This window comes from Cricetulus griseus, chromosome 8 (assembly GCF_003668045.3).
Source record: "Cricetulus griseus strain 17A/GY chromosome 8, alternate assembly CriGri-PICRH-1.0, whole genome shotgun sequence".
Taxonomy (NCBI): domain Eukaryota; kingdom Metazoa; phylum Chordata; class Mammalia; order Rodentia; family Cricetidae; genus Cricetulus; species Cricetulus griseus.
This window is the reverse complement of record NC_048601.1, coordinates 73,336,431-73,361,325: the sequence shown is the minus strand read 5'-3', so window position 1 is coordinate 73,361,325 and position 24,895 is coordinate 73,336,431. Positions and strand designations below refer to the sequence as shown.

The following is a 24,895-nucleotide window of genomic DNA, read 5'->3' as shown; positions in this document are numbered from 1 at the left end:
GGATAGATAGATAGATAGATAGATAGATAGATAGATCGGTATCAATTGGCCAACAACACACCTATTGGGGCAAGGATATGTGACATTTCACTGTTTATATCTTTACCTTTGAAATTTGCAAATGAGTTACTATATGTGTAGTCTTTGGGTCTGGTTACATTTGGTGTATGTCTGTGCATGAATGCACAACTTTTTTTTGGATTTTTTGGGACAGGGTTTCTCTATGGCTTTGGAGGCTGTCCTAGAACTAGCTCTTGTAGACCAGGCTGCTCTCGAACTCACAGAGATCCGCCTGCCTCTGCCTCCTGAGTGCTGGGATTAAAGGCATGCACCACCACCACCTGGCTAATGCACAACTTTTTATACTAAAGTTTAGAACAATTTTTAAAGTTAAAAGACCCAAGAAATTAAAAGGTAGAAAAACTATAATTTAGCCCTTCCCATGTGGAGCAACTGTGTTCAGTTTAAGCCATGTGTCTTTATGAAGACCATCTTCCTGAGGTTTTTGTCTACCAGCTCACTCACACAAGCCTCTGAATTACTGCTAATCACATGGGGTGACAAAACCTTCTGGTATTCATGCCTTTTGTTAATCAACCTCTTCTCAAAGTCAGGAACTAGCAAGTGGATGTGCGTGAGTATGTATACACGTGAGTGTGTGTTCGAGAGGGTGAGAGAATGTGCCTTTGAGTATGTGTATGTGTGTGGGGGGTGGTGGTGTGCAAACATAGGAGTCCAGAGGTCAATCCTGGGTATCCTTCAAGCATTATCTGCCTTGCTCTTTTGAGACAGGGTCTCTTGCTGGCCTGGAACATGTGAAACAGACTAGGTGAGCCGACCGTGATCCACCTGGAGTTTCTACCCTCCCATGCAGGGGTTACTAGCGCATACCACCATGCCTGGCTTCTTAAGTATGGGATCTAGGGATCAATATCAGACCCTCATGCTTGTAAGGCAAGCACTTCACTGAAGGAGCTGTCTTCCCAGGCCCTTGTAACTTATTTCTATACAATATGGCAGAGAATAAGGGATTCTAAGATGAGGTCGGAAAAAAGAGAGCTTCAATACCCATCCCTCGTGTTCTCTTTCTCTCAGCCTTCCTCCCTCCCTTCCCTCCCTTCCCTCCCTCCCTCTCTTTGCTCAGGAAGATGAAGTCAGCTGCCATGGGTAAGTTGCTCATATAGAGGTCTAAGTATCATAGAGCCAACAATGGCCTCCAGCTAACAGCTTTCAAAGGACTGTATTTGCCAGTAGCCATGTGGGTGAGCTTGGAAGTGACTCATACCCAGGGTGAAGACTGAGGTGAGGTGATACAAGCCTGGCTTTCCACTAGCCTTGAACTAGCAGTCCTTGAACTAGAGAGCCCAGTTAATCCAACACAGCTTTCAGAACCCCAGAAACCTAGTGGCGTGTATGCAACTTTTAAGACTTATTCATATCTACATTTATGTTTATGTGGGGGATTGTGTGCACATGAGTGCAAGTACCTTGAAGGCCAGAGGTCATCAGGTCCCCTAGAGTTGCAGTTACAGGTAGTCATGAACTGCCAACTGTGGGTGCTGACAATTGAACTCAAGTTCTCTACCAAAGTAGTACTTGCTCTTAATTGTTGATCCATGTCTCCAGCCATCTATGTTGTTTTAAGACCCTAAGTTTGGGGTAATTAGCATATAGTCATGAATAACTCATATAATCAATCACACATCTAAAAGCAGGAAAGGCATTAAGTTCACTATAAGAGAAACAGGCCTGGGGAGCTCAGCCTGAGAAGGATATAATTGTTCTATAGGTGAGGTGTACACCTAGTGACCCCCGTAGTATGTACTCAGCAGAACCATCGGGTGAACAGAGTCCCTTTCATGAAGTTATGCATAGCCCAGGTCATAGGGCATGGTTAAACCACAGGATTTACATACACATTAGCAAACCAATTTTCCATATTCTGCAGTCACTTGGAAAATGAATCAACATGTTGTTTTGTGTCTTCAATAGAAATGGGGTTACAAATCACTTGGAATTGCTTTGTAAATTTAAAGCTGGGCATGGTGGACCTGCAATCCTACCACTCTGGAAGTGGAGATAGAAGGATCAGGAGTTTAAGTTCATCCCTAGCTACTGAGTTCAAGGCCAGCCTGAGCTACACAAGGCCACTGCCTCTGTGTGTGTGTGTGTGTGTAGGGGAGTGTTTCTTAGTGAGATTTTCGGATTTGTATGTTTATGGTTATAGAACAGTGCTCTATAGAACACACCTATAAAGTTAATTGAATTGTAGATTGAGCCTGTAAGCTATTTCTCTTATTTTTACATGTTAATGATTTAAAGATGGGGTTAACATGTAGGTCCCAGGGACTCACTTGCCAGACAGCTGAGCCAAATAAGTTAGTTCAATAAGAGACCCTGTCCCCAAAAATAAGGGGGAGAGTCTGATAGAAGAAGACAGCTGACCAGTCTCTGGCTTTCACATGTGGACACACACACACACACACATACACACATACACACAAACACACACACACACACACACGTAGAAATAAATAACTGGAACGGGGCGAATGGGTAGTGTGCACTGCACACTGGAGCAGAGGCAAAGAGGGACTTGGCAGAGTTGAGTCAGCAGGGCTCAGGGGATGGATCTCTGAAAGGCAAGAGAAAGGCTCAGTCTGGGTGGCCATATCAGACCTCATTCCAGTGATAATTCAGAAGTGCATCGCTAGGAATAAAGCAAAATGAAAATCTATTTGCTGGAAAATGAGTTCTGCTGTTTACCAGAATCAAACCTCTCCCAGGAGGCATGTCCTGGCTTGGCTGCTCTGTGCAGAAAGATCCCAGAGCCCCATTCTCTCTAATGCAGGCTCGACTCGGCCTTACGCCCCCACCCCCAGGTGTTATGAGCATTGATTTTCCTGCGCCCATCTGAAGAGGACAGAAATAAGGTCATTGTACCTGAGGTGACAGCTTGTCAGGAAGCCCAGAGATCTTCCTCTATCCACCTAGCCACCAGAGCCCTTTAGGACACTGACCCTGCCTGTATTGCTATGAGTCTAAGACAGCCTGTACTCTGGCTGTGAGCTTTGCTCTAGGGTAAGCTGTCTTCACAGTGGAAAGTGTGTATAAGAGGGTAACCGCAGCAAATTTTTATTTTTAATTTTTACTTTGTATTTTCGAACTAGGGTTTCTTGTAACCCAGGCCAACTTTGAACTCCTGGTCCTCTTGCCTCTATCTCCTAAGAACTGAGATTACAGGTATGCATCATGCCAGCCTCATGGGTGGCCTTAAAAGAAACGCTTCCACTGCCTTTGACATTTTCTTGGTTCTTTCCGAGCTGTATTTAACTGAGAAGACACCTGAGGGAGACAAAGGTGTTCACCTGCCCCCACCCCCACCAGGCCCCAAGCCTCTCACTAAAGATGCCCTTTCCCCTTCCACACCTTGATAGGGGAAGGTCTTCTGTGTATATGTTTGTCTTATTGGTTGGTAAATAAAGTACTACTGGCCAACAGAGAAGCAAGTTAGGTGGGACTAGGAGTCGAGGAGGATTCTGGGAAATGTAGTAAGGAGAAGTCTTGTGATCCAGGCAGGAAGTGACATAACAGGCAGACTCAGAATATACTCAGGGACAAGCAGGAATCACTCTCTCCCTCCCCCTCTCTTCTCTGGAGCCGCCATGTGAGCCCGACAAGAAAGGACGAATGCTGCCAGCATCCTCCATCAGGTAAGTCTTTATGAATATATAGAGTAATGATTTTGGTTGATAATTAAGACTGAGCTAGCAGATAAGAAATCCTAGTCATCGGCCAGCAGCACTGTACCTAATATAAGTCTCCATGTGTTATTTTGGGAGTCCTAACGTTGCGGCGGAAGCAGGCGGCAGGTGGAAAGACTTATCGTTACAACACCTGAACTGTATGTATCACAGTGAGCTGTCATCAAGTGCAGACATGGCCAGCGCATAAAAGAAAATACTAACACATCCTTTCCCAAGACATTTCCAGTTCTTAGTTTCCTGTGTGCTTGTGTGTAGTGACCCTACACATGTGTACATGTGCAAGTGGAGGTCCATGGCTGACATCAGACATCTTCCTTGGTTGCTGTTCACCTTATTTTTGAGGCAGGGTCTCTCAAACCCAGTTTGCTCTTCTGGCTAGCCAACTGGCCAGCTTGCTCCAGGCACTCCCGTCTTCACCTTCCCAGCACTGAAAGTACAGGCTGCCATGTCCAGCTCGTGTTTAAAAGGGTGTAGGGGATCTGAACACAGAGCTCTGATTCAGACAGCCACACTGATAGGTCAGAAATAAACTTGGAGTCGACCACCTTTAAAGACCCCTGGAGAGTTCAGGCCGCTAATGCAGTCAACAGTCTATCTCTGCTAAAGCTCCTGCCCCCCATGCCTTGGAGACTTACCTCCATTCACTACAAGACCATGGTCTAAAACCATGAGTTTTGACATTGTCTCTTTGGTCACATGCTCCAACCCTGAATAGACACAGTGTAAGAGCTCAGATAAGTCTTCCATTTTCCAATCCCATCACAAGTGGGATCACTTCGTATCCCCTTGTTATGGTTTGAATGTGAAATGCTCCTAGTTCCCAGCTGGCAATTCTGTTTGGAGGACTCAGGAAACCTTTAGGAGGTGGGCTCAGTGGAAGGAAGTGGGTCACTGGAAGGGTGGGCCTGCAGACAGACAGCCCTGTCCTACGGCCTGTGCTCTCCATTTCCTGATCTGTCAAGATGTCGTGAGTCAGCCGCAGACTCCCACCACCATGATTTATCTACCATGATAAACTTTATCCTTCAAATCTGAGCCAAAACAAATCCCCCATCTCTTCTGTTGCTTCTTATCAAGCATTGATCAGCCCTTTCCCAACACTGGACCCAAAGAATTTTCACAGACATAGACAGAAACACATACTGTATATACGGGCACATACACTCTCAGGAATGGAAGGGGGAATGAAAACAAGAAGGAAAGTTGGAAAGAAGTCAGAGAGGAAGTTTGATAGGTGATAGAAAATGATAGATAATAGATTGGAAAAAAGATAGGAGATAGAATGAAGACAGATAAGAAAATGAATGGACAGACTGACAGAGGGAGCTTTCATTTACTGAATCTTTGCCAGGATTTGGGAAAATGTCTTTGTACTAGTCTTTTACTTTCTTTTACATACAGCATCCCAGATACAGATTCCAATGTAAACACAACCAGACAGATGCTTAAGAAGCACTTACTGGGATTGACTGGGTACCAGACTGATGCTTCAAAGCAGGTTTCAGAGCTGGCATAATTTGAGTTATGTTAACTCACTTTTCTGCTGACATCAAACTCAAGTTCTAGACTATTTGTTTTTACTCTCCTCCAATACTTCCTGCTCCAGGTCACTTCCCTCTTGGCCAATGACCCACCCTTGTCTTGACCACATTCAGACATCTGTTAATTATCCAGGAAGTAGGGTGAAGAGGGCTTTTGTTGGTTGTTTTCCTTTAATAAATAAAAATAAATGTATTACTCTATCTTGCTTCCTGCAGGGTCATTGTTTTCATGAGCAGGAAGAGGCCCTTTGTGGAGGTTCTGAGGCCAATTTCATTTGCATGCTGGGAAGTCAGAGCATGCCCAGGAAACTGTAGGAAGGAGCAGCCACGCCAGGCCAGGCCCAGATCAGGCCTGGTCAGCTGGTCTCTAAGCCAGCATTCCATGTTCTCTGCTGAGGTTTCTTGTCCTCAAAGTTTTCAGTCTTTAATGGGGAAGGAATATACTTTTGAAATGGGCTTTAGGGAGAGTAGCAGGGTTGTGTGTCAGAATGAGTTCTCCATCATTTATACAGATGGTTCTTTGTGGGATTCGGCCCCACACCGTAGGAAAGGGAAGTCTTCCACCAACACTTCAGGCCTCTTTGAGATGTTGAGGGTCTCTTCCATCCCTGGCTTGTCCTGATTGGGAACAAAGAATACTGCAGAAACTGTCCCCACCAGGCCAGCTCTGACTTCTGCTCCTTTGGCCCTTCACCTTCTCCTCCCTCCTCCTGCGCAGTAAACACCCCTCCCAGAAGTCCCATGTCCTTATCTAGTCCATAGCTGACTCTTCTCTCCTTAGTGTACTCCTTTGTTTTGGGCAACTTGACACATACCAAAGTCACCTGGGAAGAGATAACTTCAACTGAAGAACTGCCCAGATCAGACTGGCCTCTGGCCAATTCTCTGAGGAATTTTCCAAATTGCTATTTGATGGAGGAGGGTCCACCCCACTGTGGGAGGTGCCAAGTTTGGGCAGGTGGGCCTGGGCTGTATAAAAAAGGAAGCTGAGCAGGCCGGGGGAAGCAAAGCAGTAAGCAGCATTCCTCCATATCTGCTTCAGCTCCTATCTTCAGGTCCTGTCCCTGGATTCCCTTGATGATGGACTGTAACCTATAAGATGAAATTAGCCCTCTCCTCCTAGTTATTTTTGGTCATGGTGTTTTATCACAGCAATGGAAAACAAACTAGCTTCCCTGCGGCCCAAGAAAGGAAAGATGAAGGAAGACCCTGATGCACACCTGATTCCAATGGCACCACTGTTGGACACTATAGGCCGATGCTTGTCTGAGGCCTAGGATTAATCAGTCCCTACAGCCTAGGCAGCACTGCATGTACTTCTGCTATAATTAACTTTACAACCATTACCTTCTCCATACGACAGTGAGAAATTTGAGGGCAGAATCCATGAGTCTCCAGAATCCATAGGTTCTCAGAACTTAGTTCATGTGCTTATCATAAATATGATGAATAATTTAAATCATGAATGACAATTTAAATTAAATCATGAATATGAATTCTAAAAGTTCAGTTAATACAGTTATTATCTGTTCATAAGTGTATTACATGTCTGAGTGTGTGAATGTGTCAATGGGCCTAGATATATGTTATTAGTTTTTTTGTATCTGTCCAAAATACCTAAGATAAACAATTTAAAGATTTATCTTGGTTCATAGTTTCAGAATCAAAGTTTCAGCTGTCTTCTTGACACAATCAAGAGAGTCACAAAGGGGATCTGCCAGAGAAGGTCGGCCTGGGGAAGACTGTCCTGCTCTCTTAGTGGATGTAAGAAGCTCAAGCCCACTGTGGGCAGTGCCATTCCCTGGGTTGGGTCCTGGACTTTATACGAGAAAAAAAGAGTGGGCCTAGCAGTAGGTATTCACATATTCATTTCTCTCTGCTCTTGACAGTGGGTAAGTTTCTGCCTTGACTTCCTGCAATGACCACAACTGTAATCTACAATTGTAAACTAAATGAAACCGTTCTTCTTTAGAATTGCTTTAGTCAGGGGATTTTATCACAGCAACAGAAATGAAACTGAGACACAGTGGGTTCAATCCATGGTCACTTGGACAGATATCATGGCAGTGTTGGTGTGTGGCAGGGGGAGGCAGGTCACCTGACCTCATGGTACACAGGAAGTAGACAGGAAGACAGGAAGAGGGCAGGAAAAAAGCATCTACAAGGCCCCCTTAATGACCTACTCCTCCAACTAGACACCACTTACTAAAGTTTCCAGAAACTGCCAAAACAACACCCCAGCCAGAACACATAGCCTTTTGAGAGACACTTTACATTTGAACAGTGTGTGTATTGTATCATATATGTATTGTGTAGATGTATGTATATATGATGAAATAACATCAGAAGAACAGGAAATGGGGCCAACAAGATATTTCAGCAGGTAAAGATGCTTGCTGCCAAGTCTGACAACCTGAGTTTGATTCCCAGGACCAACATGGTGGAAGGAGAGAACCTGCTCTTAGAGGCTGTGCTCTGATCTCTACATGGTCACCACAGCATGTGCACATGCTCTCACACATTATACACACACACACACACACACACACACACACACACACACACACATGCATACACATATAGATAAATAAATGCAGTTTTTTTTAAAAGAGCAGTAAATGAAAGCAATCTGTGTAAAAAATCAACATACCTCACAACATGAACAAAACCATAGTTACAGGCAAGTGAGGTGGATTGTTGCCCTTTCCCTGTTTTATGCACATGTACAAATTTCTTTTTGTTTATTTGGCTATGGTCAAGGATGCGCAAATCCATTTTCCTCTGAGTACATTTCATACAATGTCTAGCATTTCTCTCAGTTCCACACCCCTCTTCCAGCCTCAGCTAGCCACAGCTATAGTTGCTCAGCCAGTGACAGTGACCACAGTTTACAAAAATGACTTCTTGTCTTCAGACATTTAGTTGGCTAAAAATATATTTAAAGAGTAGTAAAAATGAGTACTGGAGAGATCCCCAGTGGTTAAGAGCACTGGCTACTCTTCCAGAGGACCCAGGTTCAATCCTTAGCACCCTCATGGTGGCTCACAACCATCTGTAACTCTGGTTCCAGAGGATCTGACACCGTCTCTTCTATCCACCTCAGGCACCAGGCGTGCATGCCGGCAAAACACCTATACACATCAAATCAAATAAAGTCTGATGTAATCTAATTAAAACAAGGAATGAGAATAGGAGCATTTTGTGTCTAATACTGCTTCCTTTTGTTGCTTATTTGTCATTTACGGCCTTTCAGGAACTCTCAGAAAGGATCTGTGTCCAACAGGCTGTACATCACAGTAGCTCCTCATATATATTGCAAGTGTTCTCTCAAAGTTGGCCCTCAGCCTCACCTGAAAGCAAACCCTCTTTCATAAAACTTTTCCTGCCAAGGGAGACACCAACTGTTAAATTTGGGTAGCTGAGGAGATGGGTTGGCAGGTAAGGGCACTGCTGCTCTTGCAGAGGACTCAGGCTCAGTTCCCGGCTCCCATATCAGGTTGCTCACACTTGCCTGTAACTCCAGCTCCAGCGGATCCAACAAATACCCTCATCTGGGCTCCTCAGGCATGCACCCACGCATGTACGCAAACACAAATGTAATAAATCCCCTTTAAGTTTACAAATAACTAAATAAGAAAGACTTTTTTGGAAACTTGATAAAGCACACCGTTCAGTTATAGGGGACTTGTGTCACTCCACAGTCTTGCCATGAGCCAGTTCCTTTGGAAGCTTCTCAGCAGCTAAGGACACAAAGTCCTCAGCTCTCAGACAGAAACAAACCTGGAACTGTATATCCCTTTCTCACGTATTCGGATTTGTGACTAGCTCGGTTGAGCTGTGGAAGTCTAAGGCCTCTACTGCTGAAAGACCACCTACTTGGTGAAGCTCACAAGAAACTCCAGCTAGGTTCCAGCCAACTACTGCACTGCCAGTTAAGCCAGATCTGCAGGTCGTCAGCTAAATAAAAACTGTAAGCTGGGGCTAGAGGACTGGCTCAGTTGATAAAGGCCATGCTGTGTAAGCATGGGGACCCGAGTTCAATCTCCAGCATCCATGTAATAATAAGAAGCTGGGCATAGTGGTAAATACCTATAATCTCAGTGCTGGAGTGGTAGAGACAGGCAGACACTTGGAGTTCTTCCAGCCAAACTGGTGAGCTTCGGGTTCAATGAGAGACCCTGTCTCAAAAAAAATCAGGTGGAGAACTATAGTGGAAGATCCTGACATTGACCCCTGGCTTTCACACATGCATAGGGCACACATGTACACACACACACACACACACACACAATACAAACATGTACTTACACCACACACACATACATAATAGGAAAAATATATAAGCTACGTGAGGTGGAGCTAGCCTGTAACCTTAGCAATTGGGAGGATCAAGAGTTCAAGGCCTGCCACAGGTACATGAGACCCTGCCTCAAAAAGCCACAACACGATAAATGCTACACACACACACACACACACACACACACACACACACACACACACATGCATGCACAAACACACACCTTTAATGATCCACCAAAACCTCTTCAATAAAATACTACTATACATGAAATCAAATGACAAAAAGAATATTTGTTATATGAGCAGAGACAAGGGGTCAATACATAAAGAATACCTAGAAAAAGCACTAAGAAAGACAGCAACAGGGCTGGAGAGACAGCTCAGCAGTTAAAAGCACTGGCTACTCTTCCAGAGGGCCAGGGTTAAATTCCCAGAACCCACAAGGTAGCTCAGGACCATCTGTAGCTCCAGTTCCAGGGGATGCCCTGCTCTGACCTCCTCAAAGGTGGTATATTTACATGCAGGCAAAACACCCATACACACAAGATAAAGAAATAAATATTTTAAACAAAATAAGTAACAACTACTAAAGAAAATATGGAAAGGATCTGAGAAGTTCACAGAAAAAAAATTGCAATAGGAATAGTTCTTTGACATCTGAAAGATGGCCCCCCAACAGGGACTGGAACCCTGTGGGCCACCAGCTACACCTGACAAGACTCCTGTAATTACAAAGTTCCATTGAGAGGCAGGCATGTCTGTTCAGTTACATAGCCTTTACCTGTGTTTTGTGCTATGGTGGTATTAAATTGGTAGGACATAAGCTGGACCACAAAGCTGGAAACACTTGCTGGCGTTTTATGGGAAAACAAAGGTTTGCTGACCCCTGGCCAACAGAAATTAAATTACATTTAGGGAGTCTTACCCATCTATCAGATTGTCAAAATTCCAAAAACAACTGAAAATACTGTTCTGGGGCTTGGCATATTTCTCTTTAAAAAGATTAGTAAAGCTCTTTAGGTGGCAACTTGGTGACGTTTTTCCTTTGAATGTGTATGGGACGTGATCCAGTCATTGTGCTTTGGGAAACCAAGTCTGGAAATGCACTTGAACCTGTATGCTATGGTTACTTATCACTGCTCTGTTTGAGAAAGGTCTGAGCCATTCCCATTGGCCATTTGCAAAGGGCTGGCTAAGCTTGGGGCCATCTGTGCAATGGAGAAGTAAGTGATTGTCTAACAGAACAAGGAAGCTTACACTATACTCACCCACACTGTCCCCAGGACATAATGCTTAGTGGGAAAGCCAGGCACAGACAGTATATTCAATCCACTACTCATATATAGGAGAAAGGTGACCAGAAGGGTACACTGAAGCCTATGGATGGAACTGAATGGAGGGGACTGCTGTGAAATAGATTTCTTTCTATGTCTTTTCACAGACTGATAAGAAGAGCAGACAGGATGGACTCAATGTGTTTGATGGGAGCAGGTAGACAGTGACCAGCAAGAAACTCACCGAGGAGGTAACGTTAATAGAAAACCCTAAAAGGATGGAGTCCTGAGCCAGCCACATACACTAAAGAACCCAATCGTTAAGTTAAAATGAGTAATTATTTCATTTATTCTTTCTAATGACCCTATTAGGAATTATTAATGAGACTATTATTATTAATGAGGGTATTATCCTCTTTATAAAGCATTATAGTCTGGTTAATGAGTTGCTTGCAAATAGTTAAGAAGAGTTCCCTCAATTCAAGTGCTGATACAGAAGGACTAAAATACAGGTCAAGGAAACAAGGATGAGTGAGAAAACTCTACCAGTGAAAGAACTCTACTGATGAGAGAACTCTCCAGCCTTCTATGGGTGAGAGAATTCCATAGCCTCCTGTAGGTGAGAGACTTCACAGCCTCCTATGGGTGAGGGAACTCTACAGCCTCCTGTGGGTGAGTGAACTCCACAGCCTCTTATGGGTGAGAGAACTCCACAGCCTCTTATGGGTGAGAGAACTCCACAGCCTCATTAGATGACCAAGTTAAGCTACTACCTGTAGCTAACAAATAGCAAGAACAGTTAAAGCATACAAAGCATTGGACTATTTTGGTATGTGTATGTGCCTGTGATGTGTGTCTATGTGTATGCATGGTTACATGTGTGTGCACACATACATGTAGAAGCCAGAGGGTAACATCTGGAGTCTTCCTTGCTGGCCCCACCCTACACACTGAGGCAGCATCTCTCCCTTGGGCTCAGAACTCACCCTCAGCTAGTCTAGCCAGCTTGCTCCAGGATCTCCTGTCTCCACCTCCCATGTGCTGGGACTGCAGGCAGGCCACCACACTCACTGGCATTTGCGTGGGTGATGGGGGTCTGAACTCCAGTCCTCACACTTGCATAGACAGGAAGCGCAAGAGAGCAACAAAACAACGAATTTCATCCTCATATCTGCACTTTAGAGAGATCATTCTGCTACAGAAATGTACAGATTATGGGTTGGAGGCAGGAAGATGGTAGTCAATACCATTACAGTACTCGGGGCAAATGCAAGATGAATTTCAAACCAACTCAGTGTTGGGCGCCATGAAGCAGGAACAAACTGAAGGACAGGAGTGGCAGACAGGCTGACATTAGCCATGGCATGTGGTCTATAAAGAAGACACAGCTACATGTAAAACTCTTATTTCTGAGTTAGGTATACAGAACAGTCTAGTCTAGGCTGAGCTCAGGCTATGTTGCTCAAGAAGACAGACAAGTGGAAATTGCCTAATGTGCATATGATGTAAGTGGAAATTAATATTTTAATCAAGTATTATTCTTTTAAGGAATCACAACAGAAGGCTGGGGGGCGTAGCTCAGTCAGTAAAGTGTTTGCCTTACGAGTTTGATATCCGAGTTCGATATCCAGAACCCACATTTAAAAAATATACAGGCCTGGGGTGCTTGCTTGTAATCTTAGGGTTAAGAGGGGAGGGCAGGCTGCTTCCTGGGGGTTACTGGCCTGCCAGCTTGACCCTACTTTGGCAATTTCAGACCACAGAAAAGCTCTGTCTCAAAAGGCCAGAGAGCACCTGCAGAATGACAGCTGAGGCTGTCCTCTGGCACATGTATGCACATATGCCTCACACCCGGTACCACACAGAAACAACATACAAAAAACAGAAATAATCAAAATAATATAAAAAGTACACAGACGCCCACTTGATCCTAGCACTCACATACAAATCATGGCAGAATGCAGTCACACATGTGTTACACACCACACACACACATGGTCTGTACCCTTTAATAGCATGTCATTTGCATATTTCTATTTCACTTCATATTCAGCACATTTTCTCACTTTTCCCATTAAAATTATTCTGAGACTTCTTGTCCTCATAGTAATGTGTTTGCCTATATCTCTAATTATGCCCTTAGAAGAAATTCCTAGCAATGAGATCCCTAAATACATGCATGTTTAAGGCTTTTGGCAAATATTGCAAAACTACTCCCTAGAGAGCTTCTATCAGTCTCTCCGGCTTTGCGTGCAAGCACTTGCCTCCCTGTGCTTCCATCCTTTCCTCACTTTTCATGTGGCTGCTAGGATTTTAAACTGCTCGGTTTTATTAGCCATTTGCATTTTTTCCTTATGCAAACTGCCAATTCTGGTCCTTTGTTGTCTTTTCTTTTGGGACTCTTTTATTAAATTTTGAAAATTTTTGTTATAAATTTCAACATCTTATCATTAGTAACATTTTTTTCTTAAAGAAAGAGTCTGTTACTAGGTGTTGGTGGTGCACGCCTTTAATCCCAGCACTCAGGAGGCAGAGGCAGGCGGATCTCTGTGAGTTCAAGGCCAGCCTAGTCTCCAGAGCGAGTGCCAGGATAGGCTCCAAAGCTACACAGAGAAACCCTGTCACGAAAAACAAAACAAAACAAAAAAAAAAAGAAAGAAAGAAAGAAAAAAGAAAAAAAAAGAAAGGAGTCTGTCTAGCATGGAGATTACAACTGTAATCCAGGACTTGTGAAGCTGAGGCAGGGGCATTGCCATGAGTTAGGGGCCAGCCTAGGCTATGCTGTTTATCATTTCTTTTCAGGGAGGATTTTGTTTGACTGATTCTGCTAATTATTGCAATGGTTAATGTTGAGGGTGGCTGTTGTGAAGAATGGTAAAATTTTACAACAGCTATGATAAAAGATTCACATCGCACTACACTGCACAAGACATGTCCAGGAGAAAATGGGAAGACCACAGTACCATGTTACATGCTCAGCTGGGATCAGAGGCCACATGGGTCTGCTGGCTTCCACCTTCACACACACATATCAACCCTTTCTAGAGAATAAAAAAGTAAAGCCAGTCCTTCTTCAAAGGAAACTTAATCAAAAACCCAGTCCCTTCCTCTTCAAACGCCATCCACAAATGTCAGCTAACAAAACAACAACCAGCTACCAAAAGATTAAAAACTCACTCAAGTGGGCAGTAGGGCTTCCATATGTAATCAAAAAGCTGCCTCTGTATAAAAATGACTGGTCTACAGAAACAAGCTCAAGAAGTCAGTTATCTTGCAGAAAAGCACAACTTTGAGCTGAGGAAAAGACAAACATAGGGGACTCCCAGATTTACACAACCTTCCATCTCCCTTTCTCCTGGAAGGTTCAAAAACCTCATATGACCCCTAACACACACACACACACACACACACACACACAGAGAGAGAGAGAGAGAGAGAGAGAGAGAGAGAGAGAGAGAGAAACAGACAGACAGACAGAGACATACAGACAGACAGACACAGAGAGAGGAGATTCATCGGACGAAGAACTAAGACAATTGTATGCATTAGAAGTAGCAAGTGTGTTGCTAAAGAAATGGGCTTCATGTTTTGGACAAGAGGTAACTTGTATTCGTCAGGATTCTTCTAAGGAACAGAATGAATAAGAGGGGTAGAACTTGTTAGACTCAAGATCAGAGGTTACAGACTCCCACAGACTGCAGGCTGGAGAACTGCGGAAGCCAACTACTGCTCAGTTGTTGGAGCAGCTACAAGCCCCAGAGGGACCAGTAATGCAGGCTGAAGGACTGGAGGGTTTAATGCTGGTAGAAGTCCCCATAGAAAGATGGACTATCCTGGAATCTGATGTCAATGATCAATGCCAGAAGCCAAAAAAAAAGAAAAAAGAAAAAGAAAAAAAATGCCTCTCAGGAAGACTCACACCTACCTGTGACAGTTAGCTATAATTACCAAATTAACACAGTCTTGAATCTTATGGGGGAGAGAATCTCAATGGTTGTATGGATCCAGTTGGCCTGTTTGCAAGTCTGTGAGAAACTGTCTAGATTGAGTTAATCAAGGTGAGAAGACTCAGGCCACCATGGGCAGCACCATTCCCTATGTAGGGGCTCCTATACTGTATAAGAGTGAATTGAGTGAGCCAAGTACAACCATGCACACATCCATTCTCTTTGCTCTTGACTGTGGATATGACTAGTCCCTTCAAATTTAAGCCATCTTCACTCTATTCTAACATGGAATTGTGAGCAAAAGTGAACCCTTTCTGTCTCACCTGGGTTGTTTTTGTCAGGATTTTAATCACAGCAGCAGAAAACAACACTAAGACACCACCTGTGTACAAGTTTCCCCCTTCTTCCTCGTTTTTGTTCTACTTAGACCCTCAGTCTATGAACGGAGATACCCACATTCACGATGAGTCTTCCTGACTTGGTTCACTGTTAGGTGTCAATCTTCAAAAAGCCTATTAGACAAACCCAGACATGTGTCAAAGTGTAGGCACCTCTTCATCCGTTCAGGTTGATAATGAAGATCAACCAGTCCACAAATGAAGCACTGAGAGTAAGCTGGAGATGCTGGGTCCCACTGAAACTAATGACCAGATAGAAGAGAAAGGGCATGGGAGAGAGCAACGCACGATCAAGATATTCCCATAAGTCGTCTCTCCTGCCATGCTTTTTATCTTTGTTTCTAATCTATTACTACAGTTTATTTAAGGACAGTAAATATTTTTAACTTATTGTATTCATCTTTGTGTTTTAACACTTCTTTTTCATTGTCATTATAATTGAGGAGTCTCCCTGATTTTACAATAGAAAAATTATGTATGTATGCATTTGTGTGTGGGTATGTGCACCTGCGTGCAGGTGCCCCTGGAGGCCAGAAGATGGTACAAGATCTCTTAGTGCTGAAGTTACAGGAGGGTATGAGCTGTCAAGTGTGGGTGTGGGGAGCTGAACTTGGGGAGTTCCTCTACAAGAGTAGTATTCACTCTTCACTGCTAAACCATCTGTTTAGCCACTCAGAATCAATTTTAATCATTGTCTTTTATTACACATAGGAAATTTTATTTTAGATACCCATGTTTCCATTTTCTGGCATTCACTTTAAATCTTAGCCCATGCTCATTTAATTAAAAACAATGCTCACACGTATTTAATTTTTGGGGGGTGGGGGGATACTTGTGCCATGGCATGAATGTGGAGGTCAGAGGACAACTTCCTGGAGTTGGTTCTGTCTTTCCACCATGTGGATCCTGGGATGCAAATTCAGGCTGTCAGGCTTGGTAGCACGTGTCTTCACCTGCTGAGCCCTCTGCTCAGCATCTTCCCTCCCACATGCCTTCTTAAAAGAAGGAGAAGTTTTACTGTATCCCACATAATAATGAATTCCAGTGTAATGAGGTAGGAAAAAGGAAGTTGGAGGAGACAGAAAAGTGGGGCCATGGGCATTTTCCGCCTCAACGAGATCACAAGACACCCAGTAAACAGCAGCCAATTCAATGAATTACCACATTCAGTGGTCACAACTCAGGGTCAGGCCGGTCAAAATGGAAACTCGCCAAGTGCCTCCTGTGCTGAGGAGAGAGCCAAAGTCCAGTGCTGTTTGCTCTCATCAGAGGCATTCTTATCCAAGAGCTGGTGTGCAGGTATTCTTGAAATTGTGGAAATCCCAGACCCTCCTGCTGCCCACAGCGCCACTGTGGGGAAGTATTCAGGAAAGAGTTAGCTCGCCCTCCTCAGGTCACCATGCAAACATGTTGTCACAGCCCCAAACTTCCCTACTCCAAATCTGGTGTCTTTTATCCCCAATGCAACTCAAATAAACAGCCAAGGGTCTGGAAGTGTAGCTCAGTGTGTAGAGCGCTAGCTTAACCTGCATGAAGCCCTGGGTTCAGAATCCAGCATAAACCACATGTGGTGGCAGAAGCGCATGGGTCATTTGAAGACTGTGAGGCTGTGTCCATAAAAAAAGACAAATAAAAAAGGAGTGAAGTCTCTGATGTGTGGATGCCCAGGAAGGAGGCAGTAGGTATCAGAAGTCCTTAACTGGGAGTTGGATTCTCTGCATCGTGAAAGAAAAACCAGGATGCATGGCACCCACCCATGGACTAGATGTCCTGTAATGGTCAGTGTTGATGGCCAACTTGACAGACTTTGGTACACCTATGAGGGACTGTCCAGACTAAGGCTAGACTCTGAGAGTGTCTGTGAGAGATTATCTTTTTAAAAAACATATTTTAATTAACCCTTTGAGAATTTCATACTTGCATACAACATATTTTGATCATATCCACCCACCCTCCTCACCCAGCTCCTCCTGGGCTCACCCTTACCCCCTGCCAACTTCATGTCCTTTGGGAGATTGTATTTATTATGTTAGTTAATGTGAGAAAATCAATCTTAATTGGGAAAGGTGGACCCATCCCCTAGGCAGAGCAGAGGATCTTGGCTATGTAAACAGAGAACATTACCCAAGTAACCCCTGCACAACCTGCTTTCTGTTCCTGGTTTGAGATAATGTAGTCAGCTGCTTCAAGTTCCCATTGCCTTGACTTTCCCAACATGCTGGGCTGGAGCCTTGAACTATAAGTTACCACACATCCTTTCTCTCTTAAGTTGCTTTTGTCGGGGTGTTTTGTCAGAGCAGCAAGAAAGTAACTAAGACATCCCCATCGTGCCAACCACAACTGAGCCAGTGTTAGCCCTCAGAAGTTCCCTTAAGTGGCGGAGTCATTGTAAATAGAAGCCTTGGGTTTTACATTTGAATTCTTAAGTTACCAATATGAACCCTGGCTAAAAAATAAAACCCTTCTCCTAAAGACAGTCGAATCAAAACATCAGCCCCATCTTCATACAGTGTCTACACAACTCCAGGCAAAACAAAACAAAATACAAGCAAGTTATCAAAACATGAAAGATTAAAACACTCACTCCAGCAGCACACATCTGATCATATCCATGTGTTATTAAATAGTACCTTTTATATGAACAATGTCTGGTCTCCAGAAAAAAAAAGGGGGGAAGTCAGCCATCTAGCTGAAGAACATGACTTAGAATCAAAAAGAGGTTAATATCAGGTCTCTGAGAGTCACATACCTTCTGTCTACCTCTTCTCCAGAAGGCTCTTAAACACCTCAGATAGCCCCTGAAACAGACACACCACTCTCTCTCTCTCTTTCTTACACACATGCACACACACTCTTTCTTACACACATGCACACACACTCTTTCTTACACACACATGCACACACACACTCTTTACACATACATACATTAACACACACACACACACACACACACACACACACACACTCATAGACAAAGAAATCCCATATGGGGTAGAAAACCTACAGAAATCCTCAGTCTTCTGAACTCCTCAGTAACTTATTGGTTGCTGTGCTGAGTATAGAAACCAGCAGCAGCCGTGGCAGAAAAGTAACTAAGCATTTCTCCAGAAAGACAAGGCTGTTGGGGGTGTTCACCTGCCAAATTAGAGAATATCACACTAAATAAGAGGCTGAAGAACTTTCATCTGGAGAAGATCCTCCCTGTGATGGCCACACTCACTTCTCTCCCAGCACAAGACCAGACCTGGCCAGCAGGAAGCAGCCCTGGACTCAGTACCAGGTCACAGCCCTGGCCAGCAGACTCCAGCACCCACCTGAGATATAGGAACAGGCTGCCAGGACACTGCTGAGCAAAGCCATCTCCAAGGGCTCCGCGGCCTCTGGCTGGGGCTGAGGGGCAGCCTCATATGTCATCGGGAGGAGAGCTGGACACTTCTGGATGAGTGTGGCTCCCTCCCTCTCTTCTCCTGTTTGGAGACATAAAGAGAGCAATGAGACACAGTCTGCTTTCCTGGAGTTGTGTTTCCAGCAGCCTGTGCTCAGAAACAAAGAGCCAGGGTCCCAAAGGAAGCCACCTTTCCCAGGCAGGGAGCCACAAAGATCTGGGTTTTGTCCTTTGATCAGGTCAGGCACCTGGTTTTCAAGAGGCAGTAACACTTTATTACGTGTTTTTCCTGACTTTTCTCAGCCCCACTGCAACCCTCCCTCAGGCCATTCCTCATAAGCATCACTGCCTTCTTCCTGGTTCATCTTTGAGGAATGGTCAATTAGAGCCACATCATTACCTCAGGGACTGCTCTGCTCCTGTTCTTTTCTGGAAGCCCGCACCACTGACGACGACATGCATGTACTTTGATCAGGTGCCTCGTCCCTTGGGTCAAAATATGCCACCCTTGGCAATGGGTCAGCGATGCCCATCCCACAGCTGCCACTGTGTGTCCACTTCTAAAATACCCATAAAGACTTGGGAGCTCAGTCTGCTCCTGGATCAATGAGGTGTTAGGGATTAGGATAAGAATGGGGGGACCTCAGCGTGCAGACGTGAGAGAGAGAGGTTAAGAACAACAGTAAGGTTATTCAGGCACAGTGGTAGGCAAACACCCCTGAAAAAATACCTGATCTTTTTTAATGCCAAAAAAAAAAAAAAAAAAAAAAGCTTAGAATGTCAGAATGAAGAGTGGAAGATAAGGGGCTCAGAAAGGAGGCTGTCTGCTGGGGTGGGGCTGTGGGGGAGGCACAGACACAGGGATGGACAGGACTCCCCTCCCCAGCCTCTGAGCCACAGCAGGCCACGTCGTTCAGGCAAACAGTGGGAGACCAGGCCACTGGCCCACTCCTCACTTCCGGGATCTACAGTATATTTAAGGACCCCCCAGGATCCAGGAAGAGAAAGAAGCAACTAGTTCAGATCCATCCCCTCCCACCTGTCCTCACCAATGCTCCATGCTGCAGGCCATGTCACTCACGGCTGAGTGTGGCAACAGTCTCCCACATGCTCTTGTGGATGACTCTTTCTCCTGGCTCAAGTGAGTACCCACACACCAGCCAAGGTGTGTTTCCACAACACAGATGTGATCACGGGCGGCAGCCCAAGCCCATGGCCAGTCTCCACTCACTTTAATAACAGGCAATTCTATGACTCTGACCTCAGTTCCTATGGAGCCTCCTCCTCAGGCCACATACCTACAGGCAGATTCAAGCTCACCCAATGCTCCTGCAATGCCAGGTTGTCTATCATTCCCAGGGGCACTGAGCTCTTTCATCTTTCCATGCATTTACCTGCAATCTTCATTCGGCACCTACTGCTCTTACAGTGGACTTGGGTTTGCTTCCCAGCACACATGTCGGGCAACTCACAACCACCTGCACCTCTGGCTTCAAGGAATCTAATACCCTTGTCTGGCTCCCTCAGGTACCTGCACTCACATGCAAGTACCCACACAAACATACACATCAGTAAGATTTTTAAAGAGGAGGGAAGGAAGGAAGGAAGGAAGGAAGGAAGGAAGGAAGGAAGGAAGGAAGGAAGGAAGGAACCTACAAAAACCATGGTGATCTCAAGTTGGTCCAGGGACTGTATCGTGTAGATGCCTGGCCTGCATTCTTACTGTCCAGTAGTGTCAACATTGATTGGCAGCTAGTTAGGGCTGCATAGCCTCAGGCACTACCCCAGACCTAATAAATCCAATTCTCAGTTCTAAGACGCCCAGTTGAATTGAGTTTGAGAAGTGTTGTACTATATGAACCTTGTGGGCTCATGTGGCCAGCACACTGTGAAGCGACACACCAGCATAGAGATACAGGACAGAAGCATTCAGTCACTCCAGTGTGCAGGATTATGCCATGTTCCTCTGGGAAGCTCTCTGTCCCTTCTTAGCTCCAAGAGGACTGGTTCTCAGCCCAGGTAGTTTTGTCTCCTAGCATATGTTTGACAGCATTTAGCATCATTTCTGGTTGTCATAGCTACAATGCAAGGTGACACTCCTATCCAGGGTAGAGGTTAGAGATGCTGCTATATCCATAATATACAGGACAGGCTTCTGCCACAAAGAGCAATCTGGTCCAAAAGTGTTCTCGGGGTTCTAGAATGAGCAAGAATTACTACTTCAGAGTCTAGCCTAAGCCAACCTTGGGTTTAGGAATCCCATGCGCCTTGTCCAAGACAGGAAGGTATCACACAGAAGTTGCCAGTGCCTTGCCCACAGGAGCACTGCTCCAAACTCTGGTCCAACAATGTAGTGTTCCAGTGACCAGAAGTGACCAGGTTCTAGGAGAATGAGTTACAATAGCAAAGTCCTCCAAAGATACCACAATGGTTTATTAATCTGCAAGCAGAGAGCCCCAGGCTTAGAATGGCCCATCCTACATGGAAACCTCCATAGAAGTATTTTCTTGATTCACAGGGTACAAGGGCCATACCAAGACTAGACACACTGATGCCAGGAATGATGGGAGTAATGTTGGGAAAGGAAGAATTACAAGGGAGTTGAATATTTTCAAAGGCAGGGCTTTCTCCAAATGATATCCCATTGGGTTAAATACACATCATTCTAGAGAAAAGTCATTTCTGGAGGCCACCTGTCAACACTCACAGAGCAATACAGCATCTACCTGTTCTTGTGTGAATGAGAGAGTGTATGCATACACGAGTACACAGCAGCCTGTACCCAGGAGCACATCTGGAAACCAGAAGAGGTCAAATGTCCTGCTATATCACTCCACCTCGTTTCTTGAGTCAGGTTGAATCTGGAGCTAGGCTATCAGCTAGCCCTGTTTCTGTCTATGGCACCCACAGCCCTGGGATTACAGGCTTTTTAAGCGGGTGCTGGAGATTCAAACTCAGGCCGTCATGCTGGTGTACCAAGTGCTCTTACCCACTGAGCTAGCTTCCCAGCCCCTCAGTTCTTAACTCTATATTGGCTTCCTTTCACATATCTTCTAACTAGAGACCAACTGCAAACTAATGGGAAGAAACAACCTCCTTCTACCAACCCACCCCAGTGCCTTGGCTTCCTGACCACATACTTCTCTCCTGATAGAGACATCAACATGCCCTGTCTTGAATGGTTAATTGGATACACGGTGTGCTGTTTTCAGCGCCTTCTGCCTTACAGGTAACCTCATTCCCACAGTTACAAATGTACATTCTCTGCAGCCCTGAGTCCATCCATGTACACAGAGTGTAATCACAGAAATGAAATATACCTGGTGACAGTTCATCACACCTTATACTCATAAGCAGTGTACCTTCCCTGGGAAGTAAGGCCATCTCCACACCCATACAGGTAACTCTCAGGGTTGGGTAATTATTGTTTTAGCTAGCTGAGGAGAGGGGGCTGCCAGGAACAGAGAAGTGGTCATCTGGTAAGAAGTGGTCATCCTCAATAAGGTGGGTTTTAGCCAGAGTTCTAAACCTGCTTGGCCTCAGTTGACTTCTCGGACGTTGCAGGGAAAAAAAGAAAGGATGCAGGCGCACACACACACGTGTGTGCACCCTCACATGTCTGAGAGATCACCATATACCTTAGACCTGATGCTATCATTAGTCCAACAGAAAGGTCTTGGGGGTGGGGGCTGTTTGGGTCCTTGGAGAGTTGGTGGGTAACATTCTCTCAGAGGAAAAAGTCCATAGGTATGGTATTTTATATGCATGAGTGTTTGCCTGCAGGTATTTATGTATACCTCATGCATATGCTTGGAAAGGCCAGAGAGGGCATCAGATCCCCTAGAAATGGAGTTACAGATGGTTGTGAGTCAACGTATACATGCTGAGAAACAAGCCCAGGTCCTCTACAGGGGCAGCCAGTGCTCTTAACTGCAGAGCCATCTCTCCAGCCCCCATGGGTTGGGATTTTATCAGATTTTGGACTAGTCAATTGTAGAATCCAGCCTCCTCTGTTCATAACAGAAAGGAAGCAAGACACAGATGATCAGAGACACCGGCTTCCTCTTCCTTCTCGTCAGCCAAAACTCACAACCCAGCGAGTGAGGGACCAGTCTGCCTGGCCCCACATCAGTGAAGCCTGCAAGCCACTTCCTTGAAACAGGAAGGAAGGGAATACAGTTCTCAGATAGCAATGCCCAGATGCACCATGAAACAAAACAAAACAAAAATCTCATGCAGCTCTGTGTGGACGCTACATCCCAGTAAATTCTGGCATGTCTGTTCCCACAGCCTGCTCCTGCTGCACAGGAAGGCTCTCTCTTCATCCCAGGACAGAGGCATTTTGTCAGCAGCTTCATTTCTGAGTGTGTGAGAAGAATAAATAGGACCAGTGGTGGAGCTCTCGGATCGCTAAGTGTCCTGCTCCCTGTGTACACGGCCTCCTGCATGTTTCTGTCCTTATAGATTTTATGTCAAGGCTTCTCCTTGCAAGGCTGCTGCAGCAACTCCCATGTCCATGTCTTTTTACAGGAATGTGAGAAAGAAGAGGAAGCCAGGGCTGGTGGGGTAGCTCAGTGGTTAGGCGCACTGGCTGCTCTTGCAGATAATCCAGGTTTGATTCTCAGCACCCACATGGTGGCTCATGACTGCCTATAACTCCCACTTCTGACCTCTGTGGGCACAAGGTGCACATACATGCATGCGGGCAAAACAGTCATACACATAAAATAAAAAATTAACTATCATTAAAGAAGAAGAGGAAGCTTGAAGCACAGGATCTTTAGTTCTTTTTGTATTTCTGTTTAATTTGTTTTGTTTATTGTACATGGTCTCTCTTTTAGCTCAGGCTATACTCAAACTCTAGGTCTTCCTGCCTCAGCCTCCTGGTCACCAGGCTCACAGGCGTGCAGCTGGCATTTGAATTTGGATTCTCCAACTGGCAATTCTTCTGTTGTCATTTCGTTTTGCTTTCTTCATTTTTAAAATGTTTTTATACCCACATATCATATATTGAGCATGCCCTACCCCCATTCCCTTAACCTCTATGCTAGTTGGGTTTGTTTTGTTTTTTATTTTTTATTTACTTATTTCAAACTGATATAAACTAGAGTCCTCTGAGATGAGGAAACCTCAAGTGAGGAATCACCTCTCTCCAACTGAACTATGGGCAAGTCAGTGGGACATTTTATTCGTTAATGATTGCTGCGCAGTCTACTGTAGGCTGTGTGAACCCTGAGCACATGGACCTGGGTTATACCAGGAAGCAGGCTGAGCAAGACAAAGAGTGCTGTTCCTCCATGGCCTCTGCTTCAGTTTCTGTCTCCAAGTTCCTGCCCCCGGCTTCCCTCAGTGATGAATCCTGAGTGAAAGCGTAAATCAAGTTAGCCCTTTCCTCCCAAAGTTGGCTGGGGCAATATTTTGTCCCAGAAACAGAAAAGCAAACCAGAATGCCCTCCATTTTCCCACCCTTCCCCCTCCAAATACCCCCCCTCCACATCCTTTAGACATTTTTATTTCTACTTTCATGTCATATTACATACATGATTTATGGATCCATATAAAGTCTGGGAACTATCAATGAGAGAAAACAAATGTGATATTTGTGTTTCTGGGACTTGGCTTAATTCACTTCATATGATTCTTTCCAGTTGTATCCATTTTCCTACAAATATTATAACTCCACTATTTTTGTGGCTGAAGAAAAAGGTGTGTGTGTGTGTGTGTGTGTGTGTGTGTGTGTGTGTGTGTGAGTGTGTGAGTGTGAGTGTGTGTGTGTGAGTGTGTGTGTGTGTGTGTGTGTGTGTGTGTGTGTGTGATTCCTTATCTTTTCCTCTGTTATGGACACCTAGGTTTTTTCTATAATTTGACTATGTGAATGTTGCTGTAATAAACACTGGTGTACAAGTACCTCTGGGATCTATGGACTTGGAGTGTTTCATATAAACCACCAGGAATAATATTGATAGGTCATATGAAGATCTGTATCTAGTGTTTGAGAAATCTCCAAACTGATTTCTTCAGTGCCCGACTAGTTTACACTCCAGCCGGCAGTGTGCAACAATCCCCTTCTGTCCACCCATCAGTAATTCTTTACAAACTCCTGTACCTACATGCCAAAGCAGGTCTGTGAGGCTCACTGACCCACACTCATGAAAACAATCAGGGACTGGCCATTATGGTTTGAATGTAAAAGATCCCATAAGCTCATGGTTGCCAGCCCATGGGCTTTTAGGAAATGGTTTGATAATGAAAGCCCTGTCTTCATAAAAGGTTTATTGTAGTTG

General features: G+C 44.7%; 1 protein-coding gene across 2 annotated transcripts in view; it reads right to left on the bottom strand.

The window, feature by feature from the left end:
* Positions 1 to 24,895, bottom strand: part of Eva1a (eva-1 homolog A, regulator of programmed cell death) — a 49,532-nt gene that overhangs the window by 1,818 nt on the left and 22,819 nt on the right. The window contains exons 1-2 of one of the 2 annotated variants that reach the window (XM_027429442.2): positions 19,012 to 19,168; positions 18,541 to 18,693 (exon numbers count right to left, since the gene is read on the bottom strand). In XM_027429442.2, coding sequence (XP_027285243.1) covers positions 18,541 to 18,640 — 100 coding nt within the window. In that variant the 5' untranslated portion in view covers positions 18,641 to 18,693; positions 19,012 to 19,168. Of the gene's footprint in view, positions 1 to 18,540; positions 18,694 to 19,011; positions 19,169 to 24,895 lie in introns of those variants that run through there. The other variant, XM_027429443.2, reaches the window with a different exon arrangement.